This window comes from Wyeomyia smithii, chromosome 2, assembly GCF_029784165.1.
Source record: "Wyeomyia smithii strain HCP4-BCI-WySm-NY-G18 chromosome 2, ASM2978416v1, whole genome shotgun sequence".
In the NCBI taxonomy this organism is placed as follows: domain Eukaryota; kingdom Metazoa; phylum Arthropoda; class Insecta; order Diptera; family Culicidae; genus Wyeomyia; species Wyeomyia smithii.
The window spans coordinates 17,781,258-17,807,735 of NC_073695.1; the positions used below are offsets into that span (position 1 = coordinate 17,781,258).

The 26,478-nt window shown below is 39.6% G+C and overlaps 3 protein-coding genes across 11 annotated transcripts in view; 1 reads left to right on the forward strand and 2 right to left on the reverse strand.

Moving 5' to 3' along the window:
• Positions 1 to 10,093: 10,093 nt before the first annotated feature.
• LOC129721893 (60S ribosomal protein L19) lies at positions 10,094 to 11,360 on the reverse strand. The gene is made up of 3 exons (XM_055674989.1): positions 11,284 to 11,360; positions 10,813 to 10,919; positions 10,094 to 10,753 (listed from the first exon to the last, which is right to left on the reverse strand). The coding sequence occupies exons 1-3, from the start codon at positions 11,286 to 11,288 to the stop codon at positions 10,251 to 10,253; spliced, it is 615 nt and encodes a 204-aa protein (XP_055530964.1). The 5' UTR covers positions 11,289 to 11,360; the 3' UTR covers positions 10,094 to 10,250.
• Positions 11,361 to 17,276: 5,916 nt separating this feature from the next.
• Positions 17,277 to 25,324, forward strand: LOC129726086 (U2 snRNP-associated SURP motif-containing protein). Of its 6 annotated transcripts, none has more exons than XR_008728239.1 (12): positions 17,277 to 17,436; positions 17,514 to 17,630; positions 17,789 to 17,882; positions 17,941 to 18,293; positions 18,368 to 19,137; positions 19,198 to 19,440; positions 19,495 to 20,175; positions 20,258 to 20,572; positions 20,644 to 21,231; positions 21,291 to 21,402; positions 25,118 to 25,149; positions 25,205 to 25,324. XR_008728239.1 is itself a non-coding variant. In XM_055682700.1 (11 exons), the coding sequence occupies exons 1-10, from the start codon at positions 17,431 to 17,433 to the stop codon at positions 21,376 to 21,378; spliced, it is 3,255 nt and encodes a 1,084-aa protein (XP_055538675.1). In that variant the 5' UTR covers positions 17,277 to 17,430; the 3' UTR covers positions 21,379 to 21,402; positions 25,118 to 25,324. The 6 variants fall into 6 exon arrangements, 4 of the variants coding, with proteins under 4 accessions (XP_055538675.1, XP_055538673.1, XP_055538676.1 ...); XR_008728240.1 differs by having other exon boundaries at positions 25,118 to 25,145; XM_055682700.1 differs by having other exon boundaries at positions 25,118 to 25,324.
• Positions 21,272 to 26,478, reverse strand: part of LOC129726087 (transcription factor grauzone-like) — a 40,910-nt gene continuing 35,703 nt past the window's right edge. Inside the window, exons 1-2 of one of the 4 annotated variants that reach the window (XM_055682705.1) lie at positions 24,483 to 24,816; positions 21,272 to 23,722 (exon numbers count right to left, since the gene is read on the reverse strand). In XM_055682705.1, the coding sequence (XP_055538680.1) occupies positions 21,842 to 23,671 (1,830 nt within the window). In that variant the 5' untranslated portion in view covers positions 23,672 to 23,722; positions 24,483 to 24,816 and the 3' untranslated portion in view covers positions 21,272 to 21,841. Of the gene's footprint in view, positions 23,846 to 23,941; positions 24,278 to 24,482; positions 24,817 to 26,478 lie in introns of those variants that run through there. The other 3 variants (XM_055682703.1, XM_055682702.1, XM_055682704.1) reach the window with 3 other exon arrangements.

Sequence of the window (26,478 nt, forward strand, 5' to 3'; positions counted from 1 at the left end):
CATCCGGATTTTAAAACAGTGGGAAGCAACAATTTGTTTTTAAAACGCTCTAGGCTAGAATCAGCCGTTTGAACATAAAAAAACACCAAAATTCGCCGATTGGAAAACTAGAAAAAATTTTGTTTGATTTGTCCAGTTCAGGTTAGCTTGCAGCTTGGGAGGGAGTTGATTTTTCTCCCTTGATGACCGACGAGGTACCCGGGTTCCCACAAATTGTAGTTCTTGTAACTTTGACAATTTTCATCCGATTTCGATACTTTTAGCACCAAAAGATTCAGTGACTTCTCTACTTTGAAATCAGTGTTAGCGTTGCCTCGAAAGAATTTTCTCATTGCCGGCAATCCAGTATTTCGGGGATATGTTCCGAAAAAGAGGAATTCCATGAATAATTTAACAGAAACTATTTGTCTAAAGTTCATAAAACATGAGCTCAGCAACCTTCGCTTGGGAAGTGTCACATTTATTTACAGCGGCTACCGTCATAAATTTTCCACATAATTCCAGATCTGAAGTATTGATTCAATATCGGAAATAACAATATTTGCAGTCCTACTGGATACCGTGACCAGAGCTTTTAAGGGGGTTGGAAGATTTCAAGTGATCCAGAACAATTCAAGAGTCACAGCTCTACAGGATACCCTGTTCAAAATCTTTCAGAGGTTTGAAAATTACAAAAGATAAGGAGCAACTCAAGTACATCAAGATATATAGAGATCAAGAATTTTGTTACTTCATAACAGCTAAGTATTAGACTTAATTTATTTTATTATTATCTATCTGCATATTTTGCAGCCCTGCCATAGTGTGCTCTATTACACACAATGGAAGTTGATGAAAAAAATTTGACCGATCCTGTTCCCGTCACTTCAAAACCTCCTGACCCCTTATCCACTGTTGCCTCAATTCCCCGCGCGTTAAACTTTATCCAGCCGAATCGACTGGCTCATTAATTGTTTATTTCCGACCTAAAAGAGGGCCTTAATCAAAGCCCTTAAACATTATTCAGATATCCAAAAACTTAGAATCTCATTTCAAGTCTACCACTGAAATTTCTATGGTCAGATCTAACAAGTTACGAGTTGTAGTTAAGGACCTTATTTAAGCTAATAAAATTGCCACATCAGATTTTTTTACCCGGGAATATCATGTTTAGGTTCCCGCACGAGATGTAGAAATTGACGGTGTTGTAACCGGTTCTAGCTTATCCAGTGAATATCTTATAATAGACGGTCTTGGATATTTTGAAAACACTTCAATTCCATCGGTTAAAATTCTCGATTGTCAACAGTTGAGATCCGTGTCATTTGTAGAAGGGAAGAAAATATATTCCCCTTCAAATTCATTCCGTGTCTTACTCCCACAGACCATTTTTATGGTTTTGGGCGTTATAGTGACATGTCCTCAAAATGGTCCTTACGGAACAGATTCCACCGAGACTTCTAGTGGCAATAAAAACGATTAAATAGTACAACATCGCATACCATCTAATATCGGTATTTTCAGAACCGGGATGATATCTAGAGACCCCTGACGCCATTTTGGATTCCAGTATCTGGAAAAGAACCAAAAATGACCGAATTCCATCGAATATGGATATTGCCGGAATCGGGATGATGCCCAGCGACCGGGAATCAACTGCAGACGCCATTTGGAAATCCGAGATGGTGACTTCCGTTTATTGGAAAACAGCCAAAATTGACCAAATATCATTTCATATGAGTACTTTCGGAATCGAAATGTTCAGAGACCTGAAAATGACCTAGCGGCTATTTTGATCATCAAAAAAGGGACTTCCGGTTTCTGGAAAGGATTAAAAAAGGCCGATACCACCCAAGTTGAGTGTTTCCGGAATCGGGATGCTACCGAGGGACCTTAAAATGACAACAGACAAACCGGAAGTCACCACCTTGAATTTCAAAATGACGTGTGAAATTGATTTCAGGTCTCTAGAAATAATCCCGATTCCGGAAATATCCATCTGCAATTTTTATTTTTTTTTTCCAGAAACCGGATGTCGCCATTTTGATGTTCAAAACGACCGCTAGGGTCGTTTTCAGATCTCTGGACATCATCCCGGTTCTCAAAGAACTAATATAAGGTGGTATTTGGTAAATTTAGGCTGTTTTACAGAAACCGGAAGTCACCATCTCGAAGCTCAAAAATACATCTGCAGTTGATTTCCGTTCTCTGGGTATCATTCAGATTTCGGAAAACCCATATTGAATGGTATATGGCTATTTTTGGTTCATTTCTAGATACTAAAGTTGCCATTTTTAAATTCAAAATGACCTATGGGGTCGTTTTCAGGTCTCTGGATATCATTTTGATTCATGAACTACTCATTTGATGTGGTATTTGGTCAATTTTAGCTGTTTTCCAAAAACCGGAAATCGCCATCTTGAATTTCAGTTAGTTTTGGTCTACCCATTTCCGATGGTATTCGGCCAATTTTGATTTCTTCCCAGAAACCGGAAGTCGCCATTTTGATATTGAAAACGGTCAATATGGTCGTTTGCAGGAGAAAATTCTTTCGGGGCACCACTGACACTGATTTAGTACTAAAACTGTTAAAACCGGATGAAAATTCTCTAAGCTATAAGAGTTTCAATTTATTTTTGTCCGACACATAACGGTTAAATTGGTTGTGTTGCTACTAGTTCTTTATGATTAAGGATAGCTTGCACTAAGGGTTCCACCTCTAAACCTTTAAAGTAGTGTGGAAATGCATCCTATCGCTCCTACAGCTGGCTACGAAAAACCAGGGCTATGAATACTTGGTTGCTAAGTACTGTTAAATCGAAGGAAATGAGAAGGTTGCCAGACAAGGGTCATTCATCAACTTTGTTGGTTCAGAACCTTTTTGCGGAGTCTCACCGAACGCTATGAAAGCTAAACTCAGTGCTGAATTGGGATATCACAAGTGCGTTACGACAATCGAAAAATAATAGAGTTAAATCGTGAGAAAAGCTTCGTTCTTCTTGGGCTCAATAAGAAAGACCTGAGGACATTCACAGGTCTAATTACAGGGACTTACTGTCCGAGAAAGTATCATTTAATGAAACTTAGCTTAGCTTAGGTAGGTTGCCCGTAGTTGCACTCAGTGAATGGTCGAACCAAGAAAATTGCCAAATGAACCAGATGAATGCTGCTTGGGACTAGCATTACATTCTCATTGTGCAGTTTTCACTGGTTCACAATACTTTTATCACTGACTAATAACGACGCCGACAACGACGCTCTACTACTTGGGAAGAGTAAGGATGATGATGTTTAGAGATCGCGGGTTCCACTGCATCTCTACAAATATCACAGGATAGAAATTTTATTATGAGTGCAAAGCTCTGGTCACTTTTTGATAAATGATGCTATATTTTACTCGAAACAGGAATTTGAATATTACAAAGCTTTTTGCGCAAACAAAACATCTATTGGACCACACTAACTTAGAAGCAATATGTGATGCGCGAAATATTCAGGTTCTTCTATATTTCAAGACACTTGGTTGGAGATATTCCATGTAATTATATTAAAAGTATTTCCTGGAATACTGTATATGCGAAAATATTTTGAAACCCCAATGTCCATCTAAAGATCCGTTTGTTTCGCAAGTAATCTGGTCGTTCACTCAAAACTTATAATAATTATGATTTGAGGCCTACTGAATACATAAACCAGCAAAGTCCCATGGATACAAAACCTAACAGTCCGATCAGGATTTACCGTGATAAGCAATGCAATGTCAAATATCAAATCTGTCTAACTTTCTTGCATTCAAAACACGTGAAACATATGAAATGACGAAAATCTTAGCTTAGCTTAGGTAGACTGCCCATAGTTGGACTCCGTATATGAAATGAAGAAAATCTTTTAAAAAAAAATCTGATTTTATTGGCAAACAAATAGTTTTCATCACCAATGACATTTGAAAATTATTTTCGAAAGGCTGCCAATATAACAATATTCATTTAAAAGCTAGATAAATCATGAAATATATATCTACCCTAAATTAAATCAATTAAAGTAAGCAAATGCAACCGATATTCAGGATATCAGCAATGTCAATTTGCATAATAATGATTAATTTATTGATTAATCATCACACGGGATGAATAATCTTAGTAAACCTTGCTGTATTTTTTTTAGTTATTTTCAAATGGACGAAGAATATTGGACAGGTGTTCCTAAACTCGCCCACCGGTTGTGTCACATTTCCCCGAAAGTCATTTTCCCGAAACACAACTTATTTTCCCTAATGTTATATCCCCGAATTTACTGTTTCCCCGAATGTACCACTTCCCCGAAATTCATTTTCCCGAATGTATCAGTTCCCCGAATTTTGATTCCCCGAATGTACCATTTCTCCGAGTTTCGATTTCCCGAATGTACCGTTTCCCCGAATTTCAATTCCCCGAATGTAACATTTCCCCGAAATTTGATTCTCCGAGTGTGAAATTTTCTCGAAATTTATTCCCCGAAAGCGCGTTCTAAGCAATGCTAGGATTTTCCCTCAATAATTTCGGTTTATTGTTTCACGATGCAGGTGCGAAATGATGTGTAACTAATTAATCACGCTTTCTTATAGGTCATAAAATTTTCGTAATACACTAAGGTCGCTTTTTACGCGGTTTTTTACGCAGGTTTTTTTTCGCGGCTATTTTTACGCGTATTCCGAATTTACGCGGTTATTTACGTATTTTTCACGCGGGTTCTTTTGACGCGGCACGTATTCCCCGCGTAAAAAGCGACTTTGGTGTATAAGAAATTTGGGCGATTATATCGATGCGAGAGCACCGCGTGATCATCTACCCAACCAAAACCATATAACAAATCTTAACGAATTAATTCATAACGAAACCGCGCAGCGAAGGTCGCGCGTCCCCAGAGTTAATTTATGAGTATGAGAGTATGAGAGACATACAAATGTTAATGATGAGTATATGTATCGCGATTTTATCGATGTGAGAGCAACGCGTCCAATCATGAGAAAGCAAATTATTTTGGACCAAGCGAAGTGATGGGTGGGGTGGTGAGGAGCTGAAATATTAGAAAGTCATCTATTTTACAAAAGCTCAAGGCGAAAATTCATGTAGGGGTACTGGGGGTAAGCCCGGCCTCCTAAGGGAAATGATTTTTCAGTAGCACTTGATGGCGAATATTGTTATATTTCTTTCACAAAATCATTGCCCATATTGTTTTCTACAAGATATGAAGGTTTTCAGTACTTTAAAACTGTTATTTTACAAGGAATAGTGAAGTTTTGAAACTAAGGTAAAAACGACGTTTAGCAATCAGTGCGGGTGAAACCGGCACCCCTTGGGGGTAACACCGGCACCTAAGTTTGTTCATTAATTAACTCGAATTAACTGAACCAAATTGAATTCGGAAAACGCCGAATTAGAGATCTTACATTTCTGTATGTTACTGTTGAATTTGGTTGTTGTCGGTTAGCTGGTTCTGGGGAGATTGCCGGAACAAGTTCCGGTGAACATTATGTATAATCAATTAAAGAATTTGATACTCGGCCAGCCTATCATGTGGCACTTTAAATTATATTATTAACTAGTTTCATCGAAGCCAGGATCACATTGACCACACCGGAGCATATTTCAAATACCACCGGGAAAGCCGTCAGTTTTGTGCTTGATTCAGTACATTTGTCACCTCTAATAACCCTTGGAATCATTCATAAATCACAGAAGAGCTTGAGTGCATGGTTCTAAGTCAATTAATCAATTTATTTATCAGCAAGACATCGGTTATAGATGAGAAATATGTGTCAGTAACATCCAACTAGCCTCAAACAAGGCCGGCCCACCCCACTCACTGGGTGACGGTGTTACCCCGACAGCACACATTTGTTTAAAAAGATTATTTCTACAAATTTATCGCTTCAATTTACTTCAGATCGAATTCCTGTGATTGCTAACAATACAGGCAATAAAATGTAGAGCAACGAAAAACTATTTTAGTCTTTCCAAATGAATAAAAGCTTACGTTCCACTCACGAAAAATTACATCCGTTTACGCATTTGCTGCAGTAGCGTATGTTTTGTCTATTATTTTGACGTTTGACGTTTCATGGTGGCTTTGATGTGTCTTAAAATGTCTAAATTATTAAATACCAACACTTCACATATTCCAAAACACAGATAATTAGCGTTTTCTAGTAAAATCCTAGGGGTGACGGTCTTACCCTCAGTGCCGGGCTTACCCCCAGTACCCCTATGTATTTACTTGAAACTTTTTAGCGTTTTGTATGCTCAAACGAATTTGAATTCTTTAACTACAAAAATAACGAAAGTTTAAATCTTGTGTTTTTTAATAAAATTATTCAAAGAATAACAAAAAATAAACCAGAGCGAAAATTGGTGTTCCATTCACTTAAGACTCTTCAGCGCTTTGTTTATTTTGTTGACAGTTTGAGATAAATCATCGCACTATTGTCAAGATTCAACTAGGCAATTTACCGCTTCGTATGTCCCTATTCATAGGTATGCTCGTACCCATAGGTGTATACCTGATGCGGCTTTGCCGCATAATCGAGGGCAAGGGACTGTGGTGGCCCTCAAGGCCGGCACTGCTCCCGCAGCCGGAGCCGGCCGCCGACCCGCCGTCGGAAGCGGCGGCCACGTGCACTTAAACAACTGATCTGTTGGATTTCCTAGGTCTATTCCAAACATAGGGGTGATCCCTTAGTTTACGTCCGAATGAGCGGTAGCGAGTAAGGATAGCATTCACCCCGTACAATCGAGTTGGCCAAAGGCCACGAGTGTGTTGCATCATATGTAGTTTTTACTGTAAATTTATTTAAATGCAGAAATTGACCTATTGAAAGTTCTCATAGACCGTTGTAGTTTCTAAAAATATTTTTGTTTGGACAAAAAAATATTTTTTTAATAGTAACTATTTGAAACAATATGGTAAAAAACAATGTTCTGGGGCACTGAAAAATCTGAAAAAAATCCCGACCAAGTTTCGAAACTGTCCTGGAAATTTCGAGCTGGTGATATTTTTTGTTCAAAAGATATGGGGTAGTAAAGTGTGTGATAGACTTGTGAGTTGTTTGGGCCATAAAGTTTATTGTCTTCGTCGTTAAAACGGGTAACAGACTGAGCATATTTTGACCGTTCTGCGGCTTAAAATCATTTCCATCAAACTTAGTTTACAAACCTTACAGAAGGAAAATATGAATTACAGTAGCACGTTTCTGTTGTGGTATCCTGAAAAATAGTACATCTAGATTTCAGACCCCCTTCTCCCCCTATGTAACGATAGGTAACGTTCGACATGACTCCCCCCATCTAAAATTACGTAGCGCTGATCAGGCTGACCCCCCTCGAGCAAACATCACAATTACGTAACTGTTTTTACTACCCCCTCTTCATGTGTTACGTAATTTGTGTACGACGTCATACACACTTAGATTTTATTGCCGAGAACTCAACAGCTGATACACTCAGCGAAATGTTCTATAAGTTCTCGGCAGAATTTTTAAGAACTTCGGCAAACGAAACGTCAATACTTGCTGGTTTGCGGTAAATCGATATATTTGCTGAATGTTCTTCGAAATATATTGGACATTCGTTAAAAACTTCGCCGAGCTCAATCAGCTGTTGGGAAGTTTGCCGGGATAAATTAAGTGTGTATGAGAAACATCCTCTGGGAAAATGATACATTCGGATAATGACACATTATTTTTCGGGGAAATGTTACATTCGGGGAAGTGTTACATTCGGGAAAATAATTTTTGGGGAATTGGTACATTCGGGAAAAAACCTTTCGGGGAAATGATCTTCGGGGAATCGGTACATTCGGGGAAATATCTTTCGGGAAAATGGGTTTCGGGATACAATGGTTTTCGGGGAATTGTTATACAATCTCGCCCACCACCATCGAGTTCTCCTAAGTTAAAAAAAGTAGGAGTGTGGTACCAAAGACACGACCACATGACGTAGGACTACGGTATTTTTCTAGATTTATCAACAGTGCAACAGTGCAGAGACATTAGAGAGCTTTGAACAATAATTAATATAAATAAAATATGTTAATGAAACCTTATTTATATTGGCATCTTCACTTCGCAGATATTCGAATTAGAAAAGCATTTGTTCGTAGCTTCTAATGACAAGACGAACATTTGAATTAGCGAATCCGGTAGATTCTCCCTTTCTCAGTAAACAGCAAATAGGAATCTATTCGGTATTTGAGACCAGAACGATTCACTGCACCGGCTCCTGTCGAAAGTTGAACACCAAGAAAAATATGCTTATATGCAAGGCTTTCTCCGCTATCAACGTTTTGTAAAAGAGAAAATTCAACTAGCCACTTCAATTACAACACTTTGAGGCACCAAAAGGTGCCAGCTGCCGATGGTTCTTGTTCTCTGATTATTACGGCCAGAATTCCAGCCATTGCAATAGTTTTGCAGTAGCCATGTTCTACTAACATTGCGGGAGAAACCTGGCACGAGATGACCGGTACTATTTTGTCTTTCCTCCGTTCAACAGCTAGCACCTAGCGTCCGTATGTCACTGGTGCGGTTTTGGAATGAAAATGACGGGGCGAAATGTTCGAATAGTACCTTATATATCAAGGTTTAGTCAGTAAGTTGGAAAGAGGGAAGAGTTTATAATAGGGAATGGTAAAGAAACTAAAAAAGCATCGAAAACAGAAAGCGACCTCGAGTAAAACAACAACAACAAATCGTTCACAAAGTCAGATCGGTTGTATCCATTAGTGTCGGCTGTGCTTGGGAAGAGAGGTAGTGATTGGATGCTCGGTATGGTCACAGATAAACAGACGTACCACGAGATTTATTTTCGTGGATCAAAATAACGGTCATTTCAAATAAGTTTCAGTTATGGGGAATATTCCCGCCGCAGCGGTGGTGGCGGAGATGTGCCTTTTGCTTTGAATTCAGTTGACAGTATTCGAGCACCGTGCTGCCAAAATCAGCAGAAAAGCTAAAAGTTAATCTTTTGCGGAATATGTGCAGTGAGTGTAGCACAAGTTAGTCGGAACCACAATTTTCTTAGAATTTTGTATGCAGTGGTACGTCTGTTTGTCTGTGGTATGATTTAGACAATCGATATTATTTACCAATTTTTCAACAGTGTATCTCAAACAATAGGTTGTTTTTGTTACATAAATTCAACCGTCAAAGAATTTCTGATCGATTGATGCTTAAACCTCGATACTCAAGAACTCAGGAATATTTCCTACATGCGGTGACCTAGGCCACATGTGTGGTCAGATAATGAAACTTCAAAAGTTTCTCAGTTAAATGGTGTTCGAATTATTAAAATCAAACTATTTGGCAAAGTTACAGCATATCAAAGTTAATCAAAATTTTGTCTATCTTGCTTATTTTGACTATGTACACTGTAGGGCCGTACTACAAAAGATTCGACGAGCAACTCGTCTAATTTGAAATACATGGGCGTGTTGAATCGACTTGACATCTATAATAGAGCCCATATTCCTCTATATCTTCTAATACCAGTTAGAGAATTTGTTATTGGTTCGTTCACCAAAATATATAATATAATAATATAATATAAATAAATATTGCGGGTTTTATCAATAAAACAGTTTTTCGTCTTCAGCTTAAATCAGTTACACTAGAGATGAAAATATAAAAACAATTTAGCAATAGCAAGTCCATTTATAACTTTTGGAAAACAGAAAACAAAACAGGGCCGTATTTCAGAAGCTTCGACGTGCAACTCATCTCTTCTGAAGTATCTGTCCAGTCGAGTTTACTCGTATTCTGGAGCAGGGTCCATAGATCTACAAAACTGTACGATGGCCAAACGTAATGTTTAACTATTACATGTAAACAACTATTTCTGCCATTACCCTAGAATGACCCCTTGCGAATTGCACGTAATGATCACTCCCACTAATTACTATTCTACATTTAAACCCATTTTTTCAGGCAGCTGAAATACAATAAGATTTCTTTTGAAATCTTCTATAAACTCTCACTTGAAGCGAAAAAAAAATATAATCCCAATATCGTTTATTCCTGAGCATCGACCTGTGAACGGTGGGGTGTTTTCTCTAGATGTAAAATTCCAAATATCTATATCACTTATTTTTCGAAGCAATATATTTAAAATCATTCACAAAAGATTTGTTGATTTTAAAGATAGTTCTTCCAGCCAGCGGTTTTCTGGTATTTTTATATCGTGTTTAGATATTCCTTATCAATACGGCGGTCCTCACACAATGCACTCAGTTCTTCCACTTCACTTCTTACCGGTAGTCGCAACCTGCTGCGCACTTTCCTCCTCCTTGGCAATGCTCTGAAGAAGTTCCTGCTTTTTGTTAGCGATACGTTCCTCGCGGCGCTTACGGGCCTCACGCACTTTATTACGCTTAGCCTCAGCCTGATCGTTCAACATCTTGCTGCGAGCCTTCTCGGCCTTACGTTTGTGGATATGTTCCATCAGGATGCGCTTGTTCTTGAACACGTTACCCTTTGCACGCATGTACAGGTCATGATACAGATGACGATCGATCTTCTTCGCCTCTCGGTACTTCTTCAGCAGGCGACGTAGCACACGCATACGATTCATCCACAGCAACTTCTGCGGCATACGCGCATTGGCCGTACCTTTCCTCTTACCGTAGCCGCAGTGGCGACCCTTGCGCCGAGCAATCGTGTTCTTGCGGACACGGAAGCGCGAGTGTACAACCACCGGCTTCTTGATGATCAAACCATCCTTGATCAACTTACGAATGCTCTGACCTGCAACATTTGAATAAAATAAAATACAAACAAAACCAAAACATCGTCGATATACTTACGAGAATTGGTATTTCCGATTTCGTTAATTTCATTCGGATCCAACCAGACCTTCTTTTTGCCACATCGCATAACCGAGGCTGCCAGCCTCTTTTGGAGCTTGAGGGAACTGAAAACAAAACGAAATTGAAGCTTTTCAATACACTACATTAGATTTGAACAAAAATTATATTTTCTGCTACAAAACAGTGAACATTGTTGAATTTTTAAATTGTTTTAAAAACAGTAGCTTGAATCCCGGCTTAGCTACTAGTTTCACAATAAAAAGCAACACATTTTGACGGACTAGAATGCCTATTGCCATTGCGGTATGAAATGCCAGCGGATAAAAACAGCACCGTTCTGGAGAGCATTCCTTTGAAATATCGCTACATTTTATTCACAGCCATATATCACAACATTTAAACACACTTTTACCGTCCGTTTTACTTATTTTCACCCATAATTTTAACTAAATTGGCGACAAATCGTACCTCATGTTGCTTGTTGTTTCCTCGAAAGAAGTAAAAAGAAAGCTCCTGTCTATCGGGCGGAAATACTACACGTTGCACAGTGACAGCAATGCAGGGTTGGGTTTCAATAATGTTCACATCCGCGTTACGGGGGTAGCAGGGTGATCGAATTTGAAATGACCGTTGCAATGGCAGAGTCGCCCAGTAATAATCTAAGACAAGCCGCGACAGCTGGCTTCTTATTTTTCTTTTCGTAGCGGCCGTCATCCCCGTCGAGTTTTTTTTGAACGTTCCATACCGTTGATGCCAGAATGATTATTTTTAACAACTCATGCAGGTCAATGAAAATAAAATAAATTAAAATTGCAATATATGGGCGAAAAATACTCAATTTTTATTTATTAGGGGTCACATCGAGCTCGTATACGAATACCCAGCCGTAAACTGTGTATCTTCCATTACTCGTCAATGGAGGTGAGTATTTTTACGGCTGGGTATTTGTTCACGAGCTCGACATGAATACCCATATTATTTTATGTTCAATAAAGCATACTTCTACTATCAAATTTTTTCTTCCTGAGTTTCTTGGTACCGAATTTTTTTCTTCCTAAGTTTCTTGGGCTTCAACCGAAATTGTAAAATACGATTAATCAATGCATTTTTAAAGTTATAACAGTGAAATACATCACTTGGTAATATCATGTACCTTGCATACTCTTGCATCATTATTTATGAACAATTATAATAGCTAAATAATGACTCTCCAGCCTCACTGCTTTACAGTGAAAAGTAACCTCGTTGTATTTTCTACGTGACGATTGCGTTATCGGATTCAGCCAATCAGCAGCCGGTTCAAATTGGTTGAATGTGACGGTGACCAGCTGTCGCGTCTTGTCTTACGTAATAATAGCTTCAAAGGTAGTCAAGTTTTTTAATTTACCTTTGATTCACATAGTGCTGTTGTAATAATCATTATATAATATTTATAAATAAAAAGACTCGATTATCACGTTTTTTTCTTCAATATCAATTTTTTCTACATTTAGGACTTTAGTCGATGATACATAAAAAGAGGTACGATAAATTCATCTCACCATGATTGAATATTCTGTAAATTTTACCTCACCATGGACGGCCGGTAACTTTCCTGCAAATCCACAAAAAAGCGAGCATCCATTTTGATCGACAATTTTTTATCAAGCTGTAACATTGCACAGACGTTTCTATGGGCTAAGAAAAACCATAATAAAATTATTTTAGAGCCAAACGGATCGGTATAGTATCTTCAGAAAACTTGTAAGTAATAGTTTTGTCTTTCAAAACTAATATACACGGCAAAAAAAAATATTTTTTGACAAATTTTAATTTTTCATTTATTACATCTCTAAGTTCCGATGACTATCATTGGTATAGATTTCATAGAAAAAGGTTCTTAACAATGAGATTTTTGAGATATTTTATTCATAATGATATTTTTGTGCTTTTTGAAGTAGAATACTTCTCTCAAGAAGTTCGGCTACATAGGGATGTGAAATGAAATTCTAAAACCAAAAAATCACAGGAGGGTTGTGTGCAAAGCCACGACCGCAAGGTTGAAGTAGAATACTTTTATAAGAAAGATAACTCAGCTGCTTGCGTGTCGATTATTTGAAATCGGATTTGTTTCGTACATACCGCTTGTTAAGCACAGTATCAACAAATCGTAAAAAAATCACACTGCTGTGCATTTGCAGCAGCATCAAACCTCAGTTGCAGTTTATTAATAACCATTCATTATGTTCTTCCAAATACATTCAGTAGCCTTGAAAAAAGGCCGATTGCTGCAATTGAAGATTTCATTCAATTATTGCATAAATGCTTCATGGTCAGATATACCCGCTGCCACTGCTACGCTATCTGTAGCCATGCCACAGTTGTGGCCGCTATACGCTGCCATTGGTAACGCTGCCCCTGCATCAGCTGGCCTAGCTGCTATCGATGCTGAGATCCGCTGCATCCATTGCTATGCCACAGCTGTGGCCGCTATCCGCTATCGCTGGTATCCACTGCACTGCTACTGCTGCTGCTAAGCGATGACTGCTGTTGTCGCTGTTTAGAACTATCATGAGCGGCTTCGGCTGATACAGGCTCTTATATAGGCCAAATAGCATATTTTAAATTGCAAGGAATGTGATTCTGTCGACCGTGCTTGAGAAACAATCATATAACGACCAATAAGAGATCGAATTTTTCGTTTTGACAAGGCTTGACAATTTTCAATAGTACAATAGTTTGAATAATAAAATTACAATTATCTTCACTCGGGAAGAATCTTAGAAGATTTTCCAATCTATTGCTGCAAGAGCGAAGGAAATCCATCGAATACTAACCGACTTATTAGCATTTAAAATTGGACATATTTTTCACTTTTTTCGGTTTTAGATTTTCATTTCACATCCCTATGTAGCCGAACTTCCTGAGAGAAGTATTCTACTTCAAAAAGTGAAAAATATGTCCAATTTCAAATGCTAATAAATCGGTTAGAATTCGATGGACTTCCTTCGTTCTTGCAGCAATAGATTGGAAAATCTTCTAAGATTCTTCCCAAAAGAAGATAATTGTAATTTTATTATTCACACTATTGTACTATTGAAAATAGTCAAGCCTTGTCAAAACGAAAAATTCCAGCAACGATAGCAGCTGGGCCAGCTGATGCAGGGACAGTGGATACCAATGGCAGCGTATAGCGGCCACAACTGTGGCATGGCTATGGATAGCGAATTAGTTGCAGCGGATCTCAGCATCGATAGCGGCTGATGCAGTGAGGCACTTTAGTGAAATGCAGTCTATGTGCGATAGTGGGCACTAGTAAATGCATTCAATTAAAAGTTGACTCATTTTGACAATACGTGAGCCGTCTAGTTTTGAGTGTTATATCAGCATTTCATTGTTTACTTTATCACAGGGAATACTTTATTCGCCCTGTTAGTGATAACGCAAAGATGTGATCGGCATCCGATACTAAAATGAACAACCAATTGTCCTTTTCAGGATAAAATAAAAACTTAATTGAAGAGTTAATATTTTCTAATAAGTTAATTCACATTTTTAAATTTGTAAAAGTTATAAATTTTACTTCATCTCGGTGTCTCAAAACGTACTGAATTATTTTTTCCTTCAGTCATGAGCACGACATCCGACAAAATTTCATCTCAAAATTTAAAAATTATCAAGCCCCAACAATGACAAGCAACTTACTATATTATTGAAAATGGTCAATCCTTGTTGAAGCGCGAAATTCGATTGATCTGAGTAGTCAACGTTTATTTACTAGAAAAAATGACTGACACGCAAGCAGCCGGGTTATCTTTCTTGTAAAAGTATTCTACTTCAACCTTGCGGTCGTGGCTTTGCACACAACCCTCCTGTTATTTGTTACAAAATTCATTTTAGTCATACGATGTACATTTCTTCTGAAAAGAAAAAATTACTGTCTACAATTCTGCTGAAGACATTACACACTTAGTTTCTTTTACCGAACTCAACAATCTTTTTAACGAGTTCTCAACAGTTGAGCCATCAGCAATCTGTTCAGCTATTTATTTGCTTGACGAGTGCTCGGTAATTTTTGATTCTCGCTGAAACGTCAAACATAGAAGATAGCTCAGTAAAAATTTACGAAGCGTTCATCAAAAATTGCTGCAAGATTCGGTATCTACAAAGCTGACTATTCGTCACGAATTACCGAGCGTTCTGTAAATTTACAAAGCTGACGATTCGTCACAAATTACCGAGCATTCTGTAAACGTAAAGTTTTTTCATGATTACGAGAGAAATATGAACCATTGTGAAAGTTGCTATTGCAACTGTTGCATAATTTTAGAAAGGAATTTCGGATTGTTTAGATCGACTATACTGGTGTTCCCAGCACATTCGAGTAAAAACTTGATACGTTTAATGTTATGATGAAAACAGGCTTTTTGTTGCAGCAGTAAACTGCTCTCCTGTGGTGGAAAAATATCCATATGCTGACTGAATAGATCGTGTACCTCCACGTCGTTTTCTTGTAGATTTTAAAGTAAGATATCAATTTTTTTTTTAAATCACACGCGAAACACTTAAAAACTCAGCTTCGGAACTCTGAATATTTGAAAATGGCGGACATTTGATGTTTCATTTTGACAGATGCAGAAAAACTGCCGAACAGTATAGTAAAAACAACAAGAGTAGTTAAACAATTGAAGAGTTTTCAGCAACACCTAGGAAGATGCAGACTGATCGTAAAATATTTACTGAACTTTATGAAAGTGCAGAACATACTATAGTTTACAGAAAAGGTCAGTAATGTTTTTTGCTGAGCTCGTCAAGTGCCTTTTGCATAACGGTAATTCGGTAAAAACTTCAACCGACATCAGTTATTTTTGAGAAAATTACAAAATGATCAGTATTTTTTCAAATTTACTGAACATTACCGTAATAAAAATTACTGAACAATTAAAACGAGAATAAGTGTGTATACCATTCAAACAATCCATTCAAATTTTTTTTTTTGTTTCTGGTTGGATCAGACAACCATCAATGTCAAGCTAACCTTCTAAAGTTTTTATAAAAAGAAATGGAATCTTAAAAAATGAGCTTTTCAAAATGATTTTTTTGTGTGTTTTTGTTGAAGAAAAAATCTATCAACGGTGTATATTGTTTTTGGAAAGACAAAATTACTATCTACAACTTTGAGAAAGACGTTACACCGATCAAAAAAACTGCTCTGGCTTTAAACTTCTCACAAATCGTGATTGAAAAAAAAAAAATGCACAAAATGACATCTTAAAACATCTGTGCAAAATTATAACCAAAAAAGAAATGACAATCAAAAAAATATATAACAATTTGGACATTTTTATGGAATATCTCTCCTGATTAAACCTCAGTTACTTCCTACGATTCGTAGCTTATCTATTTGTCCAGTAAGGACACAGCGACTAAAAACACAGAGAACAGACTAACAAGCAAACGATAGAAAGTGTGTAAAAAAGATTATGTGCGCAAAAATATACCCTCCGAATTAAACCACTCGTCTTTTTTTTCTTTTCTCGCTGTTTGGCGCAGACCGTTCGGTCCATATCAGAAACCCCTCGTCATGATGAATCGTAATGTAGAGTGTGATGTCGCTATCGTCGCCGTGGAGCGAACGGCATAGCAAATATAAATATTTCAACGTCAGTATACCAAAGGGAGCGTTCCCCTTCAAGAGCGCGTTACGTAATATATATTTAATCCCTTGGGATTCTTTCTCCACGGTTACCAATTTTCAATGTGCTACCCAAAAGTACAAGCTCCGCAGCTTTACACGATTTTGACTAGGGACGTTGCGATACCATTAAACATCGATACTTAGAATCGATACCTGTATCGAGAGCAAGTACTGATATTCCGATAGTATCGAGGCTAATGTATCGATACCTAAATGTATCGTTGTGCGATACCAGTTCATTCAAAATATATGTCATAATTCTTTTTTATTATTTATTCCTCAAGATAAAACGTTTAATTCAATTAAACCATTTATATAGATCATTTTACGAGACGTTTCTGAACTCAATCTATGAATGAAATTTTGACAGAAAGCTCGAAACACCAGCTTCTGCAGAAACTTAGTCGAAAGTCGATTACGCTTTTTCTTAATAATTGATCCTGTTTTCGAAAAGAGCCGCTTGCATGGCTTTGTAGATTCTACCTTCAGGTCTGCATGACCGTAGAAAAGGATCGTTCCCGCAGGTTATTCTACAGAAATTTCTGTTAAATTGGCATTGCCGATGAGATGGCATGCATGCATACGATGCATCAAAATGGCACAGGAAACAGCAATTTTTCTGCTTCGTTCGTTCTTCTTTACAGGGTTTTTTAAGTCTTTTCAATACTGAGAGGTGTGTATCGATATTGATGAGGTATCGCTGGTAAAACATCGATACCAAATATTCGAGTATCGTAAGTAGAAGGATCGATTCTGTATTAGTATCGGTGGTATCGCAACGTCCCTAATTTTGACACTTTGACATTAGAAAATTTGCGGGTCGCCATATCGGAAAAATTTACTTATTCTTGATGCATAGTATTTTGCTGGAAATTTTTTGCTGTTTGCTTCATAAATAGTGTAGAAGTTTGCCCAGAAAGGTGAACAATTTAGGGAAAATGAAGGTAAGCAATAAATTCAACAATTCTACGAATAAAGTTATTGTAAACTACTTATCGAATAAACTGTTACATGTTGACAGAAAATCACGGAACAAAAACTGCAGGCATTCACCGTCGGAACGATGGGAAAGCGACAACTAAGCAGGAAGGAATTGGAGGAGCAGAAAAAACGGGAGGACGAAGCGGCAGCCGCACACGTACGTGAAAAAAAAGCTCACTTCATTACCACAATTTTAGTTCCCCCTTCATCTCTTTGTTTAATTCTTAAAATGATTCTTGCTTAAAAACTGCCCTTGAAAATCTAAAATTCACTCCAAGAAACGTACCGCTCTCTAATCGTACTTGACAATTTAAGGCGTTCAAAGAGTTTGTTGAGACATTTCAAGAAGCTCCCTCCAAGATTTCCAAAGTATGGGTGAAAGCTGGAACGTACGATGCTGGCTCTAGAAGTAAGTTCCTTACTTTGCAACTATTTCAAAAGTGTCTCATTGCTTTCCATGTTTTTAGAGGAAGATGTTCGCGATAAAGGTAAACTGTATAAGCCAGCATCGAAGTTGGACATCGAGCAGGAACGCGCAAATGAGTATGTCAAAATGTTGGCTAATGAAAGCAAGAAGGATCAATTGCTGGCAAAGAAGAAATCTCAGGAGAAGAAAAAAAGCAATCTTGAACTGTTCAAAGAGGAACTACGGCAGATTCAGGAGGAACGTGAGGAGCGACACAAGTACAAACATATGGCTAAAACCATGCTGACGACCACGCTGGATCAAGAGCCTGTCTATAACGAAAAGGAGTCCGGCTCATTTGACAATGGCGATCCGAACACGACCAATCTGTATTTAGGGAATCTAAATCCGAAGGTATGATACAATGGTTCAATTACGGTTAGTGCCATTTGGTGGCGAAATCCGTTGTAAAACTATTTTTCCCTTAGATTTCTGAACAGGCGCTAATGGAACTGTTCGGTAAGTACGGTCCATTGGCAAGTATCAAGATTATGTGGCCCCGATCTGAGGAGGAGAGAGCTCGAGGTCGGAACTGTGGTTTTGTTGCTTACATGAGCCGTCGTGATGCCGAACGAGCATTGCGTGCTTTGAACGGCAAAGATGTGATGAATTATGAGATGAAACTTGGTTGGGGAAAATCGGTTCCCATCATGACACATCCCATTTACATTCCACCAAAATTGGTAACCTATACCTTGCCTCCTCCACCGTCGGGACTTCCTTTCAACGCTCAGCCACATCCATCCGATTTGGACAACATTCCGAAGATGACCTCAAAGATGTACATGAGTGATCCGGAGTGTAAGGAGCAGATGGACAACGTGTTGTATAAATCGATCGTAAAAGTTGTGATTCCTCCTGAGCGTCCCATGCTGATGTTGATCCATCGTATGGTGGAGTTTGTCATCCGGGAGGGACCCATGTTCGAGGCTTTGATCATGACACGCGAAATGGACAATGCGATGTACAAATTCCTATTCGAGAATGAGAGTCCGGCCCACATCTACTATCGCTGGAAATTGTTCTCACTGCTTCAAGGGGACACTGCGGCTGAATGGCGCACGAAAGAATTTCGGATGTTCAAAGGGGGTTCGATTTGGAAACCACCTCCAATCAATTTCTATACTCAAGGCATGCCGGATGAGCTACTGGTTGATGAAGAGGGAATCGATGGAAATAAGGGAAATCTTTCCGTAGCGTAAGTTCTTATAGTTTTCGGGTGGTTCGAATCTTGAAAGTTTATTTTTTAAAACGACAGTCAACGAGATCGCTTAGAAGATCTGATACGCCACCTGACACCAGAGCGACAGAAGATTGCCGATGCAATGATTTTCTGTATTGAGCATGCAGACGCAGCGGAGGAAATTTGCGAATGCATCGCCGAATCATTGGCCAGCACCGAAACACTGGTAAAGAAGAAGGTTGCCCGCATTTATTTGATATCGGATATTTTGCACAACTGTAGCGTGAAAGTACAGAACGCGAGCTTCTTCAGAAAAGCGTAAGAAACAATGGGATAAAAATTGATTCGTTTCACAATTATTATTCTTTTCAGCTTGGAGAAAAACCTGATGGATATTTTTAAAAATCTCAACAGCTATCACATGCAGCTGGAAAGCCGCTTGAAGGCGGAGGGGTTTAAAACTCGGGTGATGAATGTCTTCAAAGCATGGGAAGAATGGGCCGTTTATCCGAGAGATTTTCTTACAAAGCTGCAGCATACGTTTCTGGGAATTCAAATAGTAAGGATGCAGCTAAGTTATGGTAACAAAGTTGTTCGGGCTCATTATTTTTATTCACAGGTTGAAAAGAAAGAGGAAGAAGAACCTGAGGATGAAAATGAAGACGAAGACCTCGATGGCATTCCACTGGACGGAGCCGCATTGCTGAAAAGTGCCATGCTGAAAGGAATGACAGATACGGATACTAGAACACCAGTGCTAAAGCATGATATTTACAGCGATGAAGATGACATCGATGGGATGCCTTTGGACGAAGATATAGACGGTGTTCCTCTAGAACCTGGCACACTGGTAGCTGATTTTGATGGAGAAAACGGTAAAGCAAAGTCCGGCGGTTCGTTTATTCCATCTAAGTGGGAAACGGTGGACGCATCGCAAATTGAAGCGCAAGCAATTACGACTAGCAAGTGGGAAACACTAGAACCAGTGGCCCCGGAGCCGCCCTCTATTTCTATGCGAGATGGCTCCGATGATGAACAAGGAAACAGTAAGAAGTAAGTAATAGTTATTTTCAATGATGCCAATTATGATAGTCAACGTTGTTTGACTGCTTGTTATTTGTTCTTTTTACAACAGCGATCAAGATGAGGCTCGTCGGTTGCGTCTACGTGAGATTGAGGTCAAAATCGTTCAGTACCAGGATGAGTTTGAATCAGGGGCACGGCAGGTGCGTGTAGGATGGACACTAGCCGAAGAAATCGCCCACTATAGACGAAAGTTGATTAAGAAAACAGAGAAAGAACTTCGCCAACAGCAATACCAACTTCAGCAGCAACAGCAACAGCTTCTACAGCCAGAATCGCAGGAAGACACGGACGACGATACAGACGACTACGAAGATCGAAGTTCGTACTCTAAAAAAGCATCTAAACGTAGTCCGAGCCTCGAGCTGTAAGTGGAGCACTTCAAGATGATGGTGCAGTCCTGATTATAATTATCCTACTTTTTCTTTTTCCTACCAGATCACGCAAACGCAAAAAGAGTCGGCGATCACCTTCGTCTGATTATGCACGGGAAGCCACCTCGAAATCTTCGCAACGATCCCGTTCGCCGCTATATGCTATCAGCAGTAGTCGTAGCAAACGTGAATCCATATCTCCGTCTCGCACCGGTAAAACGTCTCGACATCGGGCATCACGTAGCGCTTCCCGATCTCCCACTAGACGACATCACGCTGAGCGTTCCCTATCGCCTGCCACCCGTAGCAAATATGATCTGCTGGAATCGCCTGCTCGCGTTGCGAGTTCCAGCGCTGCCAAGTACGATAAATACGAAAGTACGGGCTCAAAGTATGACAAGTACGAATCATCCAAGTATGACTCGCGGCTCTATGAAGAAAGATCCAGTAGCAAGTACGACAAATACGAGAAATACGATAGCTCCAGTAAGCATGACCGGGAAAGAGAGCGCGAAAGAGATAGAGAAAAGGAGCGTGATCGTGAATTACGAGACAGAGAACGAGAACGTTTGTATGTTGGAAGCGGAAGCAGCAGTAGCAAGTACGAGGTCGTTAGTTCAAAATACGACGATGCGGAAAGCAGAAGATATCGGTATGTCTTGTTCAATAACTGAAATAAATGGGTTGTGGTTGATGCAGGTTATTTTTCAGGTCTCCTTCACCGACAAGATCGAGCAGGGAAGCGTATCGTTACGCCACCAGTTCGCGGTCGGAAAAGCATAAGAAGCACAAATATTAATCGTAGTTTTAACTTGGTGAAAGAGTAAGTACTTCGAACTTTCAAAAACAAACATCTTCTAGAGATTAGTTGCTTGACTTGAAGGTCCCGATCGTTGAACATCATTCATCGATGTTATAGCATGGGATTTGTACAATCGCAGAGAAGATTGTTAGAATGGATGCATTTTAAATTTGACCTCTGCAAACAGATTACGATGATACATATAAATCCCTGTGCATGCTAATGTTACTTGGGTAACATTGCCGAAACCAATAAAGCATAAGTTTGTAGCTGACCTTGCGTACTAGATGGGATGAACGTTTCTAAAATTTTACGAAATCCTGTGATAATCATAAGTACAACCCTGGCTGCTGATATTATCGAATTAACAGACATAATTGTGTTAGGAGTATGTATATCTTAAGAAATATTTCTATATGTTGGGTGATGTCAACTACAGTTTCAGGACGGTAGTAGAATCTTACAAGACAGCTAGTTGAGTTGAATCGTAACAACCAATCGCCGGAGTCGTGGCTGCCGTTTCCGTTGGTCCCTCTTCAATGGTTGACTTTTTCTTGGCGCGTGACTTTCGCTTGTACTTTTTGCGGATTCCCAGATGGGCTGCACGGTAGTGTTTGTTAAACATGTGCTTCGAATGGAACACCTTGGCACACACATGGCAAACGATTTCTTCCCCCAGTTTGTGGATGTTGATCTTGTGCACTCGCAGCGAGCAGCGTTTCATTTCTACCCCGCATATGTCGCATGTCACCATTTCATGCTTATAAGAATGTAGCACTAGAAGATTTCTGGTTGCAAACGACTCAACACAGTGATCACATCGGTACAACTTTTCCTCTTCACTGACGTGTTTTCGACTCATATGAGCTTTGCGCATCCTTTCGGTTGAAAAAGTTGCTTCACAATGCTCGCATTTCACGGCTCCCGGTTTTTGATGGCCTGCAATATGCTCTAGAATGTGAAATTTTGTTTTGAAGCGTCTATTGCAGCATGTGATGAAGAAGCCCTCTTCACGATGATCCTTCTGGAAGTGAGCTCTCAAGCCTAGATACGAATTACCAGTGTAGTCGCAAATTTCGCAGTCCATTTTGTAGTAGGCTTCTATAATGGCATCATCATGTTCATGTTTCTCATACATGTCCGCTGGGATGTTGCGTATGCTGTACGCTGAATTGATTGGTAATCCTTTCCGGTGACGCATTAAATGTATCACAATTTTATACCGTTGAACCAGCTTTCTGCCGCAGCATAAGATGAAAAATTTCTGCTTGGGATGACCCACGCGGAAGTGTTCCCGCCGTCCCAAGTAGGTTGCTATCTCTGCTCCGCATAACTCACAGTTCAAGGGACTATGCTTGGCAATCAAAAAATCCTGCATTTGATGTAGTAGTTTTTGATCTTCCTCGGTTTTGTATTCCGGTGCTTTGGGCGGAGGATTGAAACCTCCAGCTATCAGCTCATCTCGGAATTCGTTTATCAACGGATCGTAGGTGGGATTCAATTCTCGTTGCCACTTTACATTAAGTAAATGAACTACAGGCTCGACTACTTCTGCTGGCTCTAGCCTATTGTTAGCTAATGGCTTTCCAGCATTATTTTTACTCGTAACGTGTTTCCAGTGTCGATTCATGTGACGCATAATGCTAATTCGCGTAGAGAATCGCTGTTTGCAGCAAGAGACATAATATTTCTCTTTTGGATGATTCTGACGAAAATGGAATCGACGATCATCTTGATTATCGAGCTTGGTACCACACAGCTCGCAATCTAAGCAAAAATAATTTTGCACTAGGTAGTCCTGAACATCGTACATTTTCTGTTGCTCGTAGGTATCTCCCTTCAACGCCAGATCCATGTTTGGTAAAGGTTCATATCCTTCTAGATCACGCTTGAAGTCTGTTAAAATAGACCCAAAAGCATACATCACTCTCTTTTCCCAAGATGCTGAAGTATCCTTCCTTTTCGTTCCACTCATATGCTTTTTCAAATGCTCGGACAGCATCGCATCAGTGGTTAATTTCTGCCCACAGCATGATATATAACAGCGCTTAGCGTGATATTTTTTAAAGTGAACTTCAAGCTTCTGGTAAGTGAACAAATCTTCCTTACATATATCACAAACCATATTCAAGTAACGATTAATCAAATTTTTCTCAAACTTGGCAGTCGAAGTTTTAGCTTTTGGAGCTATTTCTAACGGGTTAGTTTCATTTTGTGGCGCACTACTAACGTTTGTTTTTTGATGGGCTGATGTTTCTTCCGCGGGTTCGATTGCTATAGATGGTACCATGGTAAACACCTGTTCTGGCGCTGGAGCGACTGGCAACGTCGTTAGCTTTTCCTGAAAGGCATAGTATAACTTCAGCTGGTTTTGCTGCACCTGATAGGCGTATTTGTAAAATTGAGAAATAATTCCAACGCATGCTGGACATATGACCTCAGGAAACTCTTTATCTGTACTAATCTGAAAACAAGAAACTCAATCAAGGGTCGTTCACCTTTTTCATGGAAATAATATTTTCTTTTCTACAAAATATACTAGCTCGCCGTTTAATTTTACCTCAAATGAAAACACCAGCTGCAGCTTTTCCTTCAGCGTGTGAATATTAAAACTTTTCTGCAATAGCAGAAAGTCTTTCAAACATAAACGACAATTGTTCATCTTCGAAAGGGCCTCCGAGGCAAGATAAATTCTGTTTTCAGTGCCAAATTAGGTAACGAGTTTACGAAGTGTTTGCTACGGAAACAAAACTTTGTTTACTAGTTACTTTATACTCCATCCGCCGAAGCGGCTGCCAGTAGACGAGAAATTTCAGTTTATAGAAATAATTCAAATGACCCATGACCAAAATAAGGATCAAGATTGAGTCCAAAACCTTAATGTCAATTGTTGCTTTTTTATTATCTCTAACAAAAAGGAAAAATTAAAATTTTGGAAGAGTGTATACACTTTTTGCTAACTGTAACTCTTGCGATTTACAAAAATTTCGTACATCTGGCATGCCTGCCATTATTGATTGTTGACAGCTGTTTCAAAGCACTGATAAAAATTATTGCATTCTATCTATGTGTTAGCGAATTTTTTTATTCCACCAGCTCACCTCGTTTTGACCTGGAAGCGCACTAACTGCTGTCAAAGCCCTTCTTTATTCCCTCGATTTTGACCCAGTTTTGACCTGCCGTGCTGCCCGAAGCGCACTGTAAAATTTGTCAGCTTCAACCCACCACCGCACGTGCTAAGTTCGTAAACAATTATCTGGCATCTCTTTCTTACTTGCGTCTTAAATGGCGATGACGTTTTATCATTCCTCGGCAGTTTTGCCCGCACACAGTGGAATAAAGAAATTCGCTATATGTGTGATTAACTTGCTCAAGCCTGTATTACATTTGTTCGGATAGAATCGAACCACTTTTTTGCAGCAGTGTTGATTTGCACAGCTCAAACTAGAAGAGATTTCATTTACCGAAGTTTGACCATATTAGTATTATTTTTAGTTTTCGTTTTAAATATTTTTTAAAGCTTACAATAAATAGTTTCGCCTATATTTTCCTTCTTGCACGCCACAAGTTCCTCTACCAATTTGCGATCTTCCAAATTGCCTATCTCAGCGCACTGTTTTTGCCTGCTATTCGAATCCTGTTATAGTGCACTAATTAAACACTGGTTTTTATTTCAATTATTTCGGTTTACTTACGATCGTTTGTGTTTTTTTATATTTTAATCTCTTCTTTTCAGGTTACATACAACAGGTGCTGCGTTCGCTGTGGGTAAGTACACGCGTTTGTTATTATGTGTCTTCTAATATTTTCTATTTACTTACAGGTGAATAAATCTTCGACTACTATTAACTATGCCTTCCGAACTACTTCTGCTTTGCAAACTGAAGTGTTTAAATTTTAATTTGCACTAATAATTCGCAATATAAATTTGTAAATCTTTAAACTTTCTCACTCACTAATGAAAACTGGTTGTTTATCTTCCTCCCTATTGTTCAAATCTCGCTGTCAGGCAGCTGCCAATCTAGAGGGTACATTCCGTCTTGCCGTCGGCGCTTACACCGTCGGGCCGCACTGTGGGCGCAACATACCCCAGCCCGCAACATCCGGTGGGTCCTCAAGAAGTCCCGGATTTACCGTCACGTACCTCGAGCACCGCCAAGTTCCCAACTGCACGACGGAATACTCCTCCGGCCGTTCTGACGTTCACTTGCCTGATCCGCCTGTCCGTTCCGCTAAACACCTGTTCAACGATGCCTCTGGTCCAGCACTTCCGGTTTTTTCCCGTCGACGATGAACACCAAATCGTTCACTTCCAACGGCTTCTGATCGTCGAACCACTTTGTCCGCTTGTTAATGGTGGGCAAATATTCCTTGGTCCACCTTTCCCAAGTCCGGTTAGCTACGTCGTGGGACCGCTTGTAGGCATCTCGCAGAGCTTCTGCAGCATTGATGGAACTATCTACTCTCATGTCTGCTATTGTGACCGTTCCCCGGAGAAAATGGTTCGGGGTGATCGCTTCTTCATTGCCTGGCTCTTGAGTCATGTACGTCAGCGGTCGAGAGTTGATTGCATCTTCCGTCTCCGCTAGAACCGTTAGCAGCACTTCATCCGTGAGGGTTCGTCCATCGTCCAACGCCTTCAAGCTTTCCTTCACTGACCGCACCATTCGCTCCCATATTCCGCCCATGTGCGGCGTTGCTGGTGGATTGAATTGCCATGCTGTCGTTACACTACCTATAGCCTCTGCACATTCGTAGTGGATTTTCCGCATCTCGTTGGCGGTACCTCGGAAGCACGTAGCATTGTCCGAGAAGATTTCTGCCGGTGCTCCGCGCGCTTTGCTGAACCTTCGGATGGCCATCATGCAGGATTGTGTAGTGAGTGTATGGACGACTTCGAGATGCACTGCGCGTATGGCAAGGCAGGTGAAGACTGCGACCCACCTTTTTACCTTTTTCCGGCCAATGACGACTTCGATGGGACCCAAATAGTCTATGCCCACCGCACTAAATGGCCGAAGATAAGGCGTTGTTCGCTGTATCGGAAGCGGACTCATCCGCGGAGCAACTGGTAGACATCGATGCACTTTGCACCAA

What these genes read in the sequence shown, in the direction of transcription:
- LOC129726086 (XM_055682700.1), top strand. An exon ending in ACGAAGCGGCAGCCGCACAC is followed by an intron (nt 17,631 to 17,788) that starts GTACGTGAAAAA and finishes TGACAATTTAAG; the next exon opens with GCGTTCAAAGAGTTTGTTGA. An exon ending in TAGGGAATCTAAATCCGAAG is followed by an intron (nt 18,294 to 18,367) that starts GTATGATACAAT and finishes TTTTTCCCTTAG; the next exon opens with ATTTCTGAACAGGCGCTAAT.
- LOC129721893 (XM_055674989.1), bottom strand. An exon ending in AATCGGAAATACCAATTCTC is followed by an intron (nt 10,754 to 10,812) that starts GTAAGTATATCG and finishes CAAATGTTGCAG; the next exon opens with GTCAGAGCATTCGTAAGTTG.